This window comes from Aulonocara sp. 'chitande type north' Nkhata Bay, linkage group LG20 (genome assembly GCF_057382095.1).
Source record: "Aulonocara sp. 'chitande type north' Nkhata Bay isolate Kocher_YH1m ecotype deep benthic linkage group LG20, A_spYH_male_GT1.1, whole genome shotgun sequence".
Lineage (NCBI taxonomy): Eukaryota > Metazoa > Chordata > Actinopteri > Cichliformes > Cichlidae > Aulonocara > Aulonocara sp. 'chitande type north' Nkhata Bay.
In genome coordinates, this window is record NC_141363.1 from 22,390,912 (window position 1) to 22,408,994 (window position 18,083).

General features: G+C 39.9%; 1 protein-coding gene across 2 annotated transcripts; it reads left to right on the forward strand.

Annotated features, from left to right (window-relative positions):
- The first annotated feature begins 2,586 nt into the window (after positions 1-2,586).
- Positions 2,587-14,063, forward strand: LOC147305581 (NLR family CARD domain-containing protein 3-like). Of its 2 annotated transcripts, none has more exons than XM_086276446.1 (10): positions 2,587-3,006; positions 3,723-3,842; positions 4,103-4,198; positions 6,443-6,562; positions 7,243-7,328; positions 7,437-9,225; positions 9,736-9,909; positions 10,531-10,704; positions 12,130-12,303; positions 12,798-14,063. In XM_086276446.1, exons 1-10 carry the CDS (start codon positions 2,903-2,905, stop codon positions 12,805-12,807), a joined length of 2,847 nt encoding a protein of 948 aa, XP_086132572.1. In that variant the 5' UTR covers positions 2,587-2,902; the 3' UTR covers positions 12,808-14,063. The 2 variants fall into 2 exon arrangements, with proteins under 2 accessions (XP_086132572.1, XP_086132573.1); XM_086276447.1 differs by having other exon boundaries at positions 7,440-9,225.
- The last annotated feature ends 4,020 nt before the right edge of the window (positions 14,064-18,083 follow it).

The window sequence follows — 18,083 nt, forward strand, 5'->3', positions numbered from 1 at the left end:
GGTCCCAGGGCTCCAGGCCCAAAGATGAGCTACATGCCTGCGCCAGAACATCCAGCCACAAGCCCCGGAACCAGCAAGTACCCACATCCCAGGGAAGGGCAGCTGTGAGAACATATCATCTCCACCCTCATAAATGTCCTCTTGTCAAGTCATACATTACTTACAAGATCCTCTTACAAACCCCTCAATACCCTGATCCCTCAGTATCTCTCTGATCTGCTGCAACCATACACACAGTCTTGGATGCTACGGTCCTCAGCCACGGGCCTGCTTTCTGTCCCGCGCACCAGCCTCCATACCTTTGGGTACAGAGTCGTCAGGCTGGAGGCCACCACCCTCTGCAACTCTTCCATATCAGCTTCACAACGCTCCGTCACTGGAATCCTTCAAAAAACTTCTCAAACTCACGTCTTCACCAAAACCTTCTGCTCCTCTGTAAAGCATTCTTGGGTCTTTTAAAAGGTGCTAAACTAAGTTATTACTATTATTACTATTATAAAGCACATCTGAGTGATTTTTAAATCCATGTTGAATTTACTAAAAGCATTGAACCTAGAGCTGGGCGATAGAACGATAACGATATGTATCGCGATATAACTTTTACTCGATAGAGAAATTAAGCTATCGCGATAGACCTCGCCGCTCTTGTCCTCTTAAAAAAAAAAAAAAAAAGGTCAGCCAATCCAAATTAAGTAGCGCAGAGCCGAACCAATCACAGCCGCAGCGTCACGTCGCGTGACTTGTTACGTACAGCACAAGTGCCAAGCCGCACGTGTGTTTGTTTGTAATGGAGGAAATGAGTGTGCCGACTAGAAAAATCAACCGAGCGTGACCGAAGAGAAAACAGATGATGGTTCCAATGCCGGAGAGATTGTCGAACGGAAGAGCCATAGAAGTTCCGTAGTGTGAAGGTATTTCGGCTATTTCAAGTCTGACAAAAAACAGAGTAGCGTGCACTGTAAATTGTGCCGAAAGCAAGTCTGGAAATACAATAAACTGGTGCATGCGTCACACTGCGCGCCACGTTATTGTTTCGGTGAAATGAATTTCTACAATACTGTTACTGTTAATTCTACTCTCTGCAGTGTTTAAATGCTTACATATACACACAGTTACTGTCCCTCCACACATACGACTCGGTTCTGCTTCTATGCCCCAGCTTTGTTTACTTCTTCCCACCGAGGCTTCTAGACTTCTGATTGGCCAGCATTTCGGCACGGTTAGGAATCTAGCGCCACCTGCTGCTTTGGCATGTTCATAGCAGCGTTTTCCTTCATTTCTGCCTTTATGTGTGGACGGGATTATTTTTTAAAACGAAAACGGAAAATCTCAGTTTTCAAAAATACCCGTGTACGTGTGGACGTAGCCTCAGTCTCTGACTGGAAGCGCTAATTCGTCATTCGGCTTTTGTCAGACTAAAGTAACTGTTAAAACTGTTTGAAAAGCTCAGCTATACAACAAGGAGAGATTGAGAATTTCCTTTTAGTTCTCAGTTTATTTGATATTGACAAAAGTTAGTCAGTTTTGTCTGTTCTTCTGTAAAACAAACTAAGATTTATTTTTAGAATTAATATTTTGTTTCTAAGTGGAATTGACAATTTAGTCTGTTTCGTTTGTTCTATTTTGAAACTTAAACGCTTTAGCGGCTGCCTTTTGTGTAGTTTGCAATATTTGCCTTTATTTATCTGAAAAAGTCTCATGTTCCTTAAGTACATCTACCCTGTTGAACTTATTATGGGAAATAAATATTTAAATCAAAACAAGCTGCTGATTATTTCACATTTTACTTGTGAGCAACGGCACATTTAAATCTTACAAATATAGTTATTTGGCTTATATCGTGATAGATATCGTTATCGCCTGAAATGAAAAAAACATATCGTGATATGAAAAAATCTCATATTGCTCAGCTCTAATTGAACCTAAACAAAAAAATATGTCATGTGCAAGAGCTAGACTTTTATAAATCCTTTTTAATCAGGTTTCCCAAAACCTTCTAAAAAATGTGACATAGTGGTATCATATTTCTTCCATGCTAGCTTCTTTTCATAAAATTTACAACCAACCCAAAGTGTAAAGACCTTTAAGGGTTAACCCAGTTTAGATTACTCTGATAGCAATGTTTAAGTGGCTGTTAAATTTAGGCCTGTTGTCTTTGATAGTAAGAAAAGAGACGTACAACCAAGCTGGACCAAAGGTCTCCCTGACACACACTGATGGAGCTACATTAATGTTTAACTATTAACTTCTACATGATTAGAATCAAGTCGCTACCTGCTCGCTTACTCACTATGCCACTTGACTTACCAGTTAGAAATGAAAGTATTCATTTTGGTGGTAAAACCAGAAGTCTACCATTAGGGGGCCTCAGATTATATATAAACCTTCATTGTCCATATATGTGTGTTTTGAGAATGTGATCGATGTGATTTGATGCTCTGAAAGTTCTTGAATCATAAATCTAGAAGCCTAATTATATGATATATTTATGTATTCTTGTATGTATGTCTCTCTCTCTCTCTCTCTCTCTCTCTCTCTCTCTCTCTCTCTCTCTCTCACATACACACACACCCAGGATGACGTCATGTGATTTCCTGTAAATGGAGAAGGGAGGAGCATCTCTTCTCCATTGATCTAGGTCACTGCAAACTACGGAGCAGGAGGAAGAAATGAATGTGAGCTTTAAGCCCGACATTACGTTTCGTCTGCTTTCAGTCAGCTGTCTCTGTGGACTAGAAGAAAAAACAATGATGTGCTAATTCAGGAAGTGGACTGACAACTCAGTTCACTGCTGGAGTCTCTCTGTGTGTGTGTTGTACTTCCTGTTTTGTCAGTCATGAGAGTGGTTTGTATTCTGTGCTAATGCTCAGCATTTCTGAGTTACCGGTGAGCCTGGCTGAAAATGAATGTTTTGGAGGAAGAGGAGGACAGTGCACAATCTCTCTGTTTTCCTATGAAGAGAGACCTTTCCATAAATGACAGTGAACCTGGACCTGCAGACACAAAGTAAGAGACCGTTTCTACTGTAAAGTGAAGTGAAGATGATTTATTTGTTATGAAGAAATAATGTGTGCGATCTATTTTAGTGAAGTGTTCCCCCTAAACCCTTGATGTGGAACATCCGGAGCAAAATTTCACCGCGGATGTTAAAGACTAAAAACCTGTTTGCACAGAAATAATGCAAAATGAAACTCATGAGGGAGTTTTTACATTTTTATGCATACAGTACTCATAGAGATAAATATGTATAGGGAGGACTGCCTGAGTAATAGATAGACATTATAAACTGTTCACCAAGCTTGTGGGCCACAGACAAACCGACTCTTGTCGGAAAAATGCATATTTTATAATTTTTTAAAACTTCCATCCTTATCATCAAGTAAAAAACTACAAAAAGACATTGGAAAAAGGAAACAAGAAGAGTTCAGTGCAAACTAGCATTGATATCAGCTGCACTGATTAGTTCTTTTATTAGCTGCTTATACAGCTACATTTGCTTACATTTTCACCTGTTTAGAATGACCATTTAGGATGTGGATCTTTGGAAAGGGACACAGCTGGTGAGACAGAGAGGTAAATAAACACGGAGACTGACTTCCACAGGAGATGCTGAAGACAAGAAACATCCCCAAAACCTCAAACCCTGGGTCAGTGACCCTGGGACCAAGACAGATCCCGTCAACATGAACGATGTGTTACATATTATATGTTTGTGTTCCCAGAGGTCAGCAGCCCAGGCGCAGAACAGCGTCTGTAGGATCAGAGTGTCTGTCAGTGAACAGTAACATCTCCAAAGATGATCCTCCATTCTTCAGTAATGAACCTGGACCTTCAAACACAAAGTAAGAAAATGTTTCTGCTGTAAAATGAGCAGAAGAAAATTCCCTTAGCAGGCAGAACAAACATGCTTCCATATCTGTAAGATCAGCTTATTGTGGTAGTGATATAAATAAAATCCAAACTGAGACCCTGTGACAGTGAATGTTTCTGCTTTTACTGAAAACCTCCAGAACCTCAGTCCTGTACTCATAATAAGTGACTTATTTCTAACAACATGAAGATACAAATTAACAATGTGCTAAATATTATATGTCTGTTTCAGAAAAGGAACAGAGACTTCAGGATTTGACTCTCTGTCTAACTTTTCCAAAGACGAGCCTATGCACTTCAGTAATGAACCTGAAGTCTCAAACACAAAGTAAGAGACTATTTCTCCTCTAAAATGACACGAAGATGGTTTGTTAGGATGACACTAACACAGAAAAGCTTCAGTGATTTTCAAAATCAGAAACCTATTTGAACAGAAAAGCTGTAACATGAAAGCATGAAGGACTTCTTGTGTTTGTAAGTGTCAGATATTTTAAAAACACATTATGAAATAGGCCACACTCATGATGGAGAACACAACAAAATATGAGGGGATACAGAGACACGCAGGATGATGAAGGAAAAGGCAACAGGTGGGAACGCAGCAGCAGTAAACTATCATAATTACCTGGAAGGAAATTAGACACAATGAGCGGGTGGAGGGAGGTTTGGAGTCTTCTCCCACCCCCATTCTCTGCGGCCTGCTGGAGCGGGGGGGCTAGTAGGAGGAGTTGGCCGTCCGACTGCGGTCTGGGGTGTGGGGCCTCCCTGCTGCTGCGGAGTCGGGGTGGTCTGCCTCTCCCCACCGCAGGGAAAAGGGTAACACCACCTGGGTCTGGGTGCAATTCCCCCCTCCAGGGGCAAGGGTACCTAGACCCGGTTTGTAGAGTACGCTTGGGGAGTGTGATTGTGTGTACAGCGTCTCTTTATGTCTGTCTCCACGTTGGTTGAGTGTGGAGTGAGTGCATATGAGAGCATGAGGGTGGGAATGGATGTTTGTGTCTGTGTGTGCCTGTATGTCTGTGTCTATATGTCAGGTTGGGTATCAGACGCCACCTCTCTGGGGACACCTCAGGCCCTCCAAGGTTTGGAGGCCTATCTCCACCCACCACCACTTCCCCTGCCGGTGGCGGACTCCCTCAGGTGTCGGTGTGTTGGTGGTTCTTTGTGTCTGGGGGTGGGCGTCCGGGTACACACCGGCTCACTCCTTGGCGGCCGCTTGTCGGGGCCTGGGGCCTGGGGCTCGCTCGGGCCCCTTTGGAGGTGGGGTGCCCCCGGCCTCTCGGCCTAGGGCTCGGTCACTCAGGCGCAGCTGGGGGCCGGCGGAGCTCACGGGCGCGTCACTGCAACCCCCCCTGGCTTCTGCTCCGCGGCTGCTGAGTGAGCCCTCATCTGGGACTCTCCTCAGCTCTTACTGGAACAGTGGCGCGGCTGCCCCTCTGTTGGTCTTCCATGGTCTCTTGTGTTCTGGGGGCCTCTGGATGTCTGGAGTTTTGATCTCCTCCATACCCGCTTCACACCCTGGAGGATGGGGCTGTGGCCCCCCCACACTCCCTAGCAGATCATTACATGGAGAAACCTTTGGAATGCAAGCATGCTGATCCACACAGGTATGCACACATGGGTATTCACAGACGCGGACTAAAGCTTTCTTGGCTGCTGCCTCAAAGCACACTGTGCGCTGTCTATCTTGCGTGCTGCACAATATCGTTTATTACTTAGTAAATACTGATATCTATGACTAGCTAGTTTATTGTGATGGTGCTTTGTTTTCTCTATTATTATGTTGCTCTTTGTTGTTTGCTGTCTCCTCTGTTTGTTTGTTTGTTTGTTTGTTTGTTTTTTCTCCATACAGGTGACCCAGGAGTTTTTTTTTTTTTTTGTCTCTCTTCCCCCCCCTTCTCACCGTCTCTTCTCCCCTTGGGTTTTCTTTCTTTCTCTCCCCCTCTCTCTCTCATTCATTCCCCCTGTCCTATTTATTAAAAAAAAAAAAAAAAAAAAAAAAAAAAAATGACAAAGGATGAACTGAAGCTCTGCCATCACGTAATGTCGCATACTGCTGTTTCTGATGTCATTTAAAAAAAAAAAAAAAAAAAAAAAAAAAAGGAAATTAGACACAGGATACAGAGAAGAACAGTCACCAAAATAAAGCAGGAAGAGAGCCACAACTGAACAGCGAGACAAGATTAACCTGATGCCAAGCACAAAAGAAGACCAAGTAAAGCACAGAAAGACAAAGGAGGCAGGAATAAACAGAGAAGCAAGGAATAAAGCACAAACTAAATCTGACATCATAACCTAAACGTAACCAAAGCTACAGAACTATAAAACCCCCAACATCACAAAATTCAAACCTGTGTCCAAGATCCAGTGACCATGACAGTATGTACCTATAGAAGGTAGAATATGTTCCTGAGTAATAAAATCCAAACTGAGACCCTGGGACAGTGAATGTTTCTGCTTTCACCGAAAACCTCCAGAACCTCAGTCCTGTACTCATAATAAGTGACTTATTTCCAACAACATTAAGATGCAGATGAACAATGTGCTAAATATTATATGTTTGTGTTCCCAGGGGTCAGCAGCCCAGATGCAGCCCAGCGTCTCCAGGATCAGAGTGTCTGTCTATGAGGAGTGACGCTTCCAAAAATCCCCCTATATCGTTTAATAATGAACCTGGACCCTCGGACACAAAGTAAGAAAGTATTCTGAACTGGCCGGTCTCCAGAGTGAGGCGGTTTTTCTTTTTTCTTTCTTTCTTTTTTTAAATTTAATATCTTCTTCCATGGTAAAGTAATTTGTAGTTTTCCAAATATGTGTTGTAAACTTGAAAATTAGTCCATGCATGATTGCCCCACTGATCATAAAGTCTGTGCATGTGCGCCTATATCGCCCATCAGGGATTGTTGAACTGACGATTGCCGGTTGGAAACTTTTTACATATTTTTTCACATATCGCCCAACCTTAGCATTTATACACCAAAGAATATATATTTTTCTATAATTATTTGTCTGCATTAGACTATTATTTTAATGTATGTAACGTACCTCTTTGACTGAGCGTTTTCAGTTAGTTAGTGCACTTCCCCCTATATTTTACCCTTGTGTTACTTATCTTCCTACTAATCTCCCACTGAATAAATACCCCCACCTTATATTAATGAATACCCTGTAATTTTATCTTCTAAACCATGCTATAATGTTTTACTTCTTATTCTGTCTGCACCTTTGTTCTCTTTTATAGTCTTTTATCTTATGTTTTAACCTTGTTGTGAAGCACTTTGGTGTACCTTTGGTTTTAAATGTGCTATATAAATAAAGTTGTATTGTATTGTATGTGTACTGGTCAATATACATTTTCTTTTGTATGCACAGAGAGAAGACAAAGAATCCTGTTTCCCACTGTGGAGAAACAGCCAAGTTTGGACGACATATAGGTGGTCAGAGCAACACTGTGCAAAGTAAGATTATACTTTATAAGATATAGGGGAAGATTCCAGATGATGATATGCTATACCAATATTAAAGTTTCATTAATTTTATTTCTGTCTTTCTTTTTTGTCTTCTAGCAGTTGCTGGTCTGCAGGAGCTTTTAGATGAACATAAGTTCAGTCTAAGGAAGAGATGTGAAACTGTAACTGAAGGATCTGAAGAAACAGGAAGAAGAACTCCCCTGAACAGAATCTACATAAACCTTTACATCACAGAGGGACAGAGTGAAGACGTTAATACTCAACATGAAGTGAGGCAGCTGGAGACAGGTTCCAAGATGAAGACCCTCCATGAAATTCCAATTAAGTGTCATGACATATTTAAAGCCTTATCTGACAAAGTGATCAGAGTGGTTCTGACCTACGGTGTTGCTGGCGTTGGAAAAACCTTCTCAGTGCAGAAGTTCACTCTGGACTGGGCAGAAGGTTTGGAAAACCAAGACATCAGTGTGGTGGTTCTGCTTTCATTCAGGGAGCTGAACCTGATCAGAGATGTGCAGTATAGTCTCCTGGAGCTGCTCCAGGTTTTCCATCCAACATTACAGAAGGTCACAGCAGAGAAGCTGGCTGTCTGTAAACTTTTGTTTATATTTGATGGTCTGGATGAAAGCAGACTTTTACTGGATTTCACTAAGAGGAGCGTCATGTCTGATGTCGCACAGAAGTCAACGGTCAATGATCTGCTGACAAACCTCATTGAAGGCAATCTGCTTCCTACGGCTCTCATCTGGATAACTTCCCGACCAGCAGCAGCCAATCAGATCCCCCCTACACTTGTTGACCGTGTCACCGAAGTGCGAGGTTTCACTGATGCTCAGAAAGAGGAGTACTTTAAGAAGAGATTCAGTAATGAAGAGCTGTCCAGCAAAATTATTTTCCACATCAAGTCATCTAGGAGCCTCCACATCATGTGTGGAATCCCAGTCTTCTGTTGGATCACTGCTACAGTTCTGCAGCACATGCTGACTGGAGGGCAGAGAGAAGAGCTGCCCAAGACCATGACTGACATGTACTCACACTTCCTGCTGGATCAGACCAAGAGGAAGATTCAGAAGTACCATAAGGCTTCTACTCCTGAAGCTCTTCGGAAGCTTGGGAGGCTGGCATTTGAACATCTGGACAAAGGAGACATCATGTTCTACCAAGAAGACCTGGAGCAGTGTGGTCTGGATGTCACAGAGGCCTCGGTGTACTCGGGACTTTGTACAGAGATTTTCAAAAAAGAGTGTGTGATCTTCCAGAAACCAGTCTACTGCTTTGTTCATCTGAGCATTCAGGAGTTTCTGGCTGCCGTTTACATGTTCCACTGTTTCACCAGTAGACAGAGCAAGATCCTGGAGGATTTCCTAATCCCTAAGTTTTCTAGGACGTCTAGGAATTTTGGAAATAAAACTGCCCATGTGCTATTTTTAGATGACTTTCTGAGCAAAGTTATGGAGAAATCTCTCAAAAGTAAAAATGGTCACCTGGACCTTTTTGTCCGCTTTCTTCATGGCCTTTGTCTGACGTCCAACCAGAGACTTTTAAGAGACCTGCTAGGTCGGACAGAGAGTAATCCAGATAGCATCCAGAAAGCCATCAGCAACTTGAAGGAGATAAACACCCAAAAAATATCCCCTGACAGAAGTCTCAACATTTTCCACTGTCTGATGGAGATGAATGACCTCTCAGTACATCAGGAGGTCCAAGAGTTCCAGAAGTCAGGAAAGAGATCACAGAGACTTTCTGTTATCCACTGCTCAGCTCTGGCCTACATTCTCCAAATGTCAGAAGAGGTTCTGAATGAACTGGACCTGGGTGAATATAACACCACACTGGAGGGCAAACAGAGACTCATTCCAGCTGTGAGAAATTGCAGAAAGGCTCAGTAAGTCTGCCCGTGACTAACATTATAAACTTGGTTCAGGTTAGCAGTTTCGAGCCAAAGGGCAAAATTAAGATAAGATAAGATTTCAGATACAATTTTGCTGTGATTGAGAATTCAACAGAAAGATGATTTGGAGTTTCTGTGAGGAAACTCTTCACATTTTGGTCAGAATGGACAGTAAACTTCCACATTTTCATTAGAAAATGGTTTTAAACTTAAACTTAAAACTCCTGCTAACATATTTTAGGTTCTGTTAGGTGCAATCAGTGCAAACAAATGCTGTTGCCTTGTGTTGCTAGTTCTTGTCAGCTTCTGTTGACTCAATAAAACTTATTAGAAAATCTAAAGATTAGATGATGAAAAACGAAATAAATGTCTACTTTCATAACAATATCCCAAAAGGTTGATTCTGTTCTGTTCTTTCTGGGATTTCCTTACTTGGACAATTGAGCATGCATCAAGACACTTCATAACACTATGTTTTGTAAAATGTGCTTCTTTTTTTTACAGACTTTCTAGCTGTGAGCTCTCAGAAGCTCACTGTGAAGTTGTGGCCTCAGCTCTGAAGTCCAACCCCTCCCATCTGACAGAGCTGAACCTGAACTTTAACAAGCTGCAGGATTCCGAAGTGAAGCTGCTCTCTGTCGGACTAAAGAATCCAAATTGCAGACTGGAGACTCTGAGGTCAGTTTACTGAGTAATACTTGCTTTTTTCCTCTCTTCAAATTGAGCATTGTAGTTTGAAGTGTTAAGACATTTCTTTTGTTGAGCTGTGAAGTAACCCCGTTATAAAGAGGCTCCATTATCAGATGATTGGATACAGCTGACAGCATAATATTGATGTTAAACTAATTTGAGGATTCAGAAGTCTGAGTCACAGAGCAAGTCGGTGTATTTGTGCTTGTACATTGTTTCTGTGTTGAACTGCAGTCAAAGCACAGAAAAAGAAAGTTTAGTTCTCAGTACTCTGTAACTTGTGATCACCGTCGACAGCAGGAATCATATTGACAATGAGGGACTATTTAATAAAAAATCTGTAATTCCTAAACCCCCTGAATTAAAGCTGAAAGTTCACACTTCAATCACATATTGGTTATTTGATCCACTGCGGTGGTGTACAAAGGGAAAACTACAAAAATGATGTCTTTGTTGATCAAAGCACAGGCCTAACTGTAATTTGCAATGATTTGTATATTAGTACATAATTTATAGTATAGGTGCAAATTTAAAACTAATATACATTATATTTCCTGTATTTTATAAATGACTGAATCTGAATCTGCCTTTTTTAAATCCTTTATTCAGACTGAAGGGTTGTAGGTTGTCAAAGGCCAGCTGTGCTTCTCTGGTCTCAGCTCTTAAGTCCAACCCCGTCTATCTGAGAGATTTGGACCTGAGTGCCAACACACTGCAGGATTCAGGAGTGAAGAACATGTGTGGTTATCTGGAGAGTCCAGGCTGCAGATTGGAAGTGCTCAGGTCAGGCAAAAATGTTTTGGTTGTGTGGTCATATAAATATAAAAGTTTAATATGTAGGCTGGCAGTCTGCAGAGGATTTAATGCTAATGCTTTCTTCTTTATTGCTTCAGTCTAATAACTGCAGGATGCAATGTTGCACAACAATGTTGAGCAACACACTGAAAACCTAAAAAACGTAGATTAAGCACAATCAGAAAATTTTGTTATATTAGAATTAAAACCAAGGTGACGGCTAAGTCATTAAATAATGTAATTATTTTATAAATATGCTCTAATTTAACTAGTTTAGTCTATAAAATGTTCCAAACTGTGAAGCAACATTATTAAACTCACTTTCTTTGAGGTTAGCCTCAGAGTGTACGCCCCACTTTATGTGGGTTGGCTGCAGGCTGCAGTGCTATGCTAACAACAACCTGAAACAGATGAACAACTTTTTAATTTGTGCCTATATGAGGTCCAGCCCTGTAGTGAGAAGCCCAGCCAAAAGGCAGCTAATTATATCGATTCAAAAATGGAAGCAGTTGCAGACAACTACTTTGTGACGAAGTAAGAAATGCTTGAATAATCGTAACTTTGGTTTCTGGTGTGATTTTGAATCCAGCTTTCAAAGATTTGATGATTTTGTTTTTAACAAACAACATAATGTATATCAGTAAAGATTTTCAGCTTTACTATTTAAGTAATCAATCCCATTTTTGATTTAAACATGCGCTCAATTTTTTTTGAGAGGAGCAGCTAAAAACTGGAGGGAGTGCTGATTTCCTTGAGTTACAGACAGGGATCTCTGCAGGCTGGGAAGAGTCTCCACGAAGGAAAGATCATGAAAAGAGGAATAAAAAGTCACAGGGATAACTTGCTATCTTATGATGATAAGAGCAATGAACTGGTGTCAACTGGATGATTTCCTCAACCTTAAAGCAATCATGTTAACCTGTAGTTCACATGGAGAGTGGGCACAAAGGAGGACCACTCCTGACACATGTAAACAAAAAGTGAGCAAGGAAGCAAAGAGAATAAGAAAACAAAAGAACAAGAGGACTGTGATGGACTCATTTTTTGGATCATTAATGAAAGTTGACAATCAAATATATTTTCATGTTTATTTAAATAAAAATGTTTTATAAGTATTGATCATCATTTTGTTAACATTTCCATTTTATGGCTTGATGAACTTGGGCTGAAAGGATACATTTTTGACTTGTCTGATGCACAGGATTCGTTTGATTGTGTCTTTATTGAATCTATCAGTTATATTAAACTACTTTTTATTAGTTTTTCTGCTGAATAAAATATCTTGTTGGTTTGAGGTGTTTGAAGTCTCTGTTTCCTAACCTTTTACATCCTATACCGTCTTTAGCTTCAGATTATTAAACAGGTTATAATTTTAAAATCTGTCTAAACTTAAATGTTTCATTCATTTCTCAGATTGAGGGGCTGCAGTGTGTCAGCGATCAGCTGTACTTTTTTGGTCTCAGCTTTAAAGACCAACCACTCTCATCTGAGGGAGCTCGATCTGAGCCAAAACAACCTACGGGATCCAGATGTGAAGCAGCTGTTGGATCTTAAGGAAAGTCCTGACTATAGACTGGAGACTCTGAGGTCAGTAAAGAGCTGGAGTCACTCTGTGTTGCATTCAGCAGTATTGTACTGCAATAGAAATAATTCCAGACAAATATACAAATATATACAGTACAGATCTGAGATAACATTCAGATCTATATTTCTATATTTCATAGCTAACTTAGCTTAGTGTCTTTCATGGCTGCTTCCATGCTTACTAGCCAGGTGATATTACAGAAAGCCGCCACAAAGATGTTTGTGTTAAATTGAACAGCAGGAAATACATTTTTAAAAAAGATGTTCATGGATCATTTATGACTCTTCACAGTTCACTTCCACTGTGGAACAATAGACTCGATGTTCAAACGTGTAGGTTAGTGGGTGTACATGTTGACATGAAAGCTCAGAGAAGCTAAGATAGGCTAAGATAGGCCACGCCTCCACTGCAGCTGTGAACAGGCTAGATGTGCTGCATCTCTGAGTGACAGCTTTTGAAGTGACTTATTTAATACACTTGTTTCTTCTCTCTACAGGTTGGAGTGATAATCTGTGTAACAATGAGAGCAAGCAGGACGACGAGTGGACGAGCTGTGATGATCCACTGAGGTTGGAGCAGCAGCAGGTTGTTGGTTCCTGTAGAAAACCGGTTCCCAGTATTCCAGTTCCTTGGAATTGTTAGTCCTCCTGTCTGTGTCCTTATTAGGGATTTGCACTGGTGCATGGGGCTGTAGTTAAATGGTGATTATGAGACAGAGTGTTTCAGCTATTTTACTTGTTCCCAGAGCTAATTAAGTAACATACTGCATTACTTTTACGAAAAGCATTCTGTGTATTCTGTGTAATATTAAACACTGACTACAACAACGAGCGCAAATACCTCAAACACGCACAGAAGTTTGACTCCAGCATGCAATTAATTTGCATGAATGTTATTTCTTCTTGCTGCTTAGTGACGGTGGTGACTCTTAAAATGGAGCCAATGAAAATCGATAAAGAATCAGAATCATAAAATTCTTATCGATTCCCATCCGTAGCGTAGATACTGTAACTCGGCTGTTTTACTGAGAGCTGGATCAAGAACTGGCACTGTGAGGTTTCAGGGTTTCAGTGATCTTCTTCTACTCTGCACTGAGACATTAGCCCCAGGTTCATCTGGTCCTCCAAGTCTTTGCCATGTCTGCTGCTCTGCTGTGGATTCAAAACGTTTGTGCTGCACACGGTGTCTTTATGTGGCGGAGATAAATGTCTCCTTTATCTCTGCCACATAAAAGGCTGTTAAATCACAAGTTTAAATACCACAAAAACCTAATGAAATGCAAGTTTTTTTAATGGTGATGAGATGAACACCCTGTGATATTACTTAAGTGAAGCACAAATTCACTTCATTCATTGTATAAACGGTTTTATTGTTTTGTTGTTTGGTTGAGGTTGCTGATACTGACATTACTGACACATTAAAGTCCGTTATTCACTGGCATCAACACTTATCCCTTACATCATATCCTGCCAAGCCAGAACACACACAGGAAGTTATAAAACCAGACCCTTTTCCACATCCTTTACCTCCAAACCATCGTGAGAGGAAAAATGCATCAAGACCTTTTAGGTCCTATAAGTTAAATTAACTCTCTAATTTTTATTCTAACATTTATCTATTATGATATTTTGTCAACGTGTCAATTCAAAGAGTGCTGCATGATAGCTTGAATACATGTTGAATTTGGCAGATTGGATTCCTTCCATTTCTTTGTTAATAACTTGAAGACAGTGAAAATAAATAAAATGGTTTTTATCTGTTACTGTCTGTGTTCTGTTTGTGTTGTTGATCTCTCTTCATGTGTTAAAACATTACCCACCTACATAACCATCAGTAATCGTACCAAATAAATAATGTTCACGCTGCATCTGTGAGCCAGTGCAGACGTAACTGTTTTCAACCACTGAATATCATATTAGACCCAGTAAAAAAAATAAAAAACTAATGCTGTTTTTAAGGCGTTTGAAAACAGAGTGTGAAAGGGGTTTTCTTTTTCAGTAATGAGCTAGACTTGGTCTTAATAGATATAAACAAAAATAGTAAAACTTTCAATATTTAATGGCAATGAGAACGAGTGAAGACAATTTTTGACCCTAACAGCTTGTAATTTGGGTTTTATTCATCTGATTATCAGAAAACATCCAGAAACCTTTTCTTTCGCCATTTGTCTTGAAGACTCTACATTATTATTTGATGCTGCCAATGTTTTTGTAAAATTGAGGAAATAACTTCTTGGATGATCTTTAGCACACTGCAAGTCAGATTATTTGTGTGAAAAAAAAAACACCAACAGCACATGTTGAAAAGATCCAAATAAGTGATTAAATTACCCAGCTGCTGCAGGAGGAGGAAAGAAGAGCTGCAGCAATGCTAAATATTAACATGTTAAATTGGTGTTGCCCAACACCTTAGAGACCCAGGCTTTTTGAAAATATTGTTATAAAGTTATTATTGCATATTTTTAATATGCAAATGAACACATTTCTTTTTACCAGTGAGCTTTGCTTGTTTGTAGGAGGAATGCTGGAATAGTCTTTACAAACACAGTTTCTGCAGTTTGAGTCAGCGTGGACGCCATCCGACCACTAAAATCACGAGCATTTTTTTTTTACATTGCTGTTATTAGCAGATGCCTGGACGGTGTGCTAGAGAGGCTCGTGACAGAGGATCCACCTTTGTGTATTCATCAAGGAAACACTCCAGCTTTGGAGTGTGTGAGTGTGAGCACAAATAGTGTATTTCAAATGAACTCCGACATGTTTGCCATCTGTATAGTAAGGTCAGTAGGACACTGTGCAGGTGTGACCCACCTGGTTTGGACCAATGATGAAAAGTGTGTGTCACAATTTCAAATTTCACTACTGCTCGGAGGAGAGTTAGCAAGTTTTTGAATATAAAGCTTTACTCTATGCTCATGTGAACGAGGCCTTATTTGAACAAATAATCAAATATGGATTTTTACTCATTTCTCATCTTGGTTCAATATCAGCTCTATAGTCACGGTAAAAGGCTGTACTCTTCAAAGATTGCCTTCCACCTGAAACTGATAGTTGTGGCAGACTTGTAACATGTTAGCTTCACACGTGTCTAAATACAGTTTCTATATCTACACAATGAATCTTTGAATGATTAAAAATCACACCTGTGCCTAGTACCCAGAAGAAAAGAAATTATGAAGTTTGTTCCAGCAACTCTTGGGGTCATAGAGGTTGCTTGTTTGCTCATGCTTATCAATACAGTGTTGCTTTAAATTTGAATGTTTTATTTGTCATGCATGCCTCAGTATCCTCAGCCTGCTATCCTGTGCTTCAGCTGTCAGGATAAGCGATTTTATCTGGCACTGACCTGAGAACAGAAAGCAAATAAAGATCTTTTCCCAAATAATCAGTTCATTTCACATGAGCTTGTTTATTGAACAAGGCTGCAGACAGTTAGCTTGGCCTACCTGAGCTGATGTTGGTCCAGCTCAGAGTTTTAAAGTCAGACTGGATCTAAAGACACCGAGCGATCACTGACGGATCAGATCAGCTGCTTCAGTCACTTCTGCGTGTTTACAGCCAACTGCTGAAGATAAAAACTGCATTAAGCAAACAGCTGAGTGACGTTCCTCCATCCTGCTGCCTGGGAGCAGGTCTGATGGTAAAACTGTTCAGTCCAGCGTGAACTTGGCTCTTCCTGGTTGTCTCTGGACCAGAACCTGAATGATCAGATCCTTTGTTAGAATCATTAGTCCAGACTCTGCGATCCTGTGATTAGGCGCTGCTCGCACCAATCAGGGAATCAGTCGCTAGAACACAGTCTTAGAAAATGCATAGAAGACAAACATCCTAATGCCCTAAAAGACAGGAGGCAGAAGGGTGGGGCTAAAGGGTAGCACAGGGGTTTGTGGTGTTTGTAGTTTAACTGCTAAGGCTGTGGATGGAACATAGAAACAGACATTAAAATGATGCAAGTGATGTAATGGATCGATGGATGAGGTGTTGGTTTATTTATTTTTGTGTGGTTTATAACTTCAAAGTATTTTTTTTAGCACATCAAAGCAATAAATATTATTAAATTTACAGTCTTGATTTCAGTTGGCCATATAGTTTAGGCTTGCTTCTCTCTAATGGACAGAGCCATTCTTCCTTCTGCACAGTGATGCAGTTGGATTTCTAAATCCTGCAGTTCCTATAAGAAACTGCAAAACTGTGCAATTTACAACAAAGACATCTAGAAGGATGAACAGCTCAAAGGAAAGAAAATCTGTAAAACTGATTTTTGAAGTGAACTGTCCTCAGCATAAAAAGGGATGTTCTGTCATGACCTCAGTGAGGCTCTGAATCCTGAGTATTTGTGAACTGATGCTTAACCCCTCACTGGGCATGCATTAAAAAGACTTTTTACAATTTTTACTTCTTTCTTCTCTTTTTTTCATTTTTACGCTGCAAATCAAGGTCAGTGAAGTCAGCATATATGTAACGTTTGCATTAGTGTTGCAAATGTGATTTCTGGCATCAGAAAGGGTTAAGTGGTTATTGTCCCCTCTATGCAGCAGCAAGCCTGTTATTTAATAGATTCGATATGAGAGCTTGCTTTGAATAGAAAATAAAGTCTGATTTGCTACTTACAAATTACTTGCCAATAATCGATGTAATGGCAATAACAGGTTAATCTGTATTTGAAGTCATATTTGAAAACATTCTTAAATTTACAGTGAGGTTAGTCATTAATAATCCAGCTGTTTCCAGACATGATTGAGCTTAAAAAAACAAACAAACAGTGAAATCAGAAACACCTGTTACAGGGAAGGGTTACTGTTGATCTTTGAAACAAAACAGGTGCTTTTAAATCTGATATTTACACCCTGTTTTTTCCGCAAGCGTCATATTCCCTTTCCCTCTATAAAGCTGTGACCCTGATCAGCTCAAATATTGATCTGACATCAAGTTTAACTGTCCTGAAACACAAGCAGCTGGAGGAGGATGAAGTTTCACTCTGTCAAAAAGAAGCTCATCCAGCTAACGGCTGTTTTTATTGTTGATTAACAACCTGCTGAAAAATGCTTTGGATTAATAGTTTTGTCTATGAAAATGAATTAAAGAGGAAAAAAATATTGATATATAACATTTTAGAGCACTTTTTTTGGCGGGACCATTTTTGGTCCCGAGGGTCACGAAAGGATGGATTTTTAAAAATGTGCTCCTGCACAAAAAATAATAATGGATCAAAATGAATGTTGGTGCCAATCTTTGGCCCATCTAAAGGCCTAATTATAATAACAATCAAATATTACTTCAAATGTATTTTATGGAAAATATTAATTTTTTAATTTTTTTTTTCTGTTAAAAACAGGGCGCTCATGTACACAAACTGGTATTTAAAGGGTTAAAACAATGAAAATATAATTAAAACTTGATATGGATATTTTAAGCAGAAGTAGTTTTAAAAGATTGACTAATTTAAAGTGGAAAAAAATATTGATATATAACATTTTAGAGCACTTTTTGGGGCGGGACCATTTTTGGTCCCGAGGGTCACGAAAGGATGGGATTTTGAGGTTTTACAGAGGGTTAACTTTCCTTGGCTCACGGTTATATTTTTAAAATATCGTTTCAACAGTCCAAAGTTTGACATTTACAAAAAAAACCTTCATCTTTGGGTCTGGACAACAAATAGTTTTCATTCATTGGTCTAAAATGAGCCGTTTTACAGCTTTGTTACAGAGTGAAGCTTCTTCATCTCATAAACAGTCTTTGGATGAGTTTTGATGCACAAACTGAAAACATTAAGTTAATCTGAC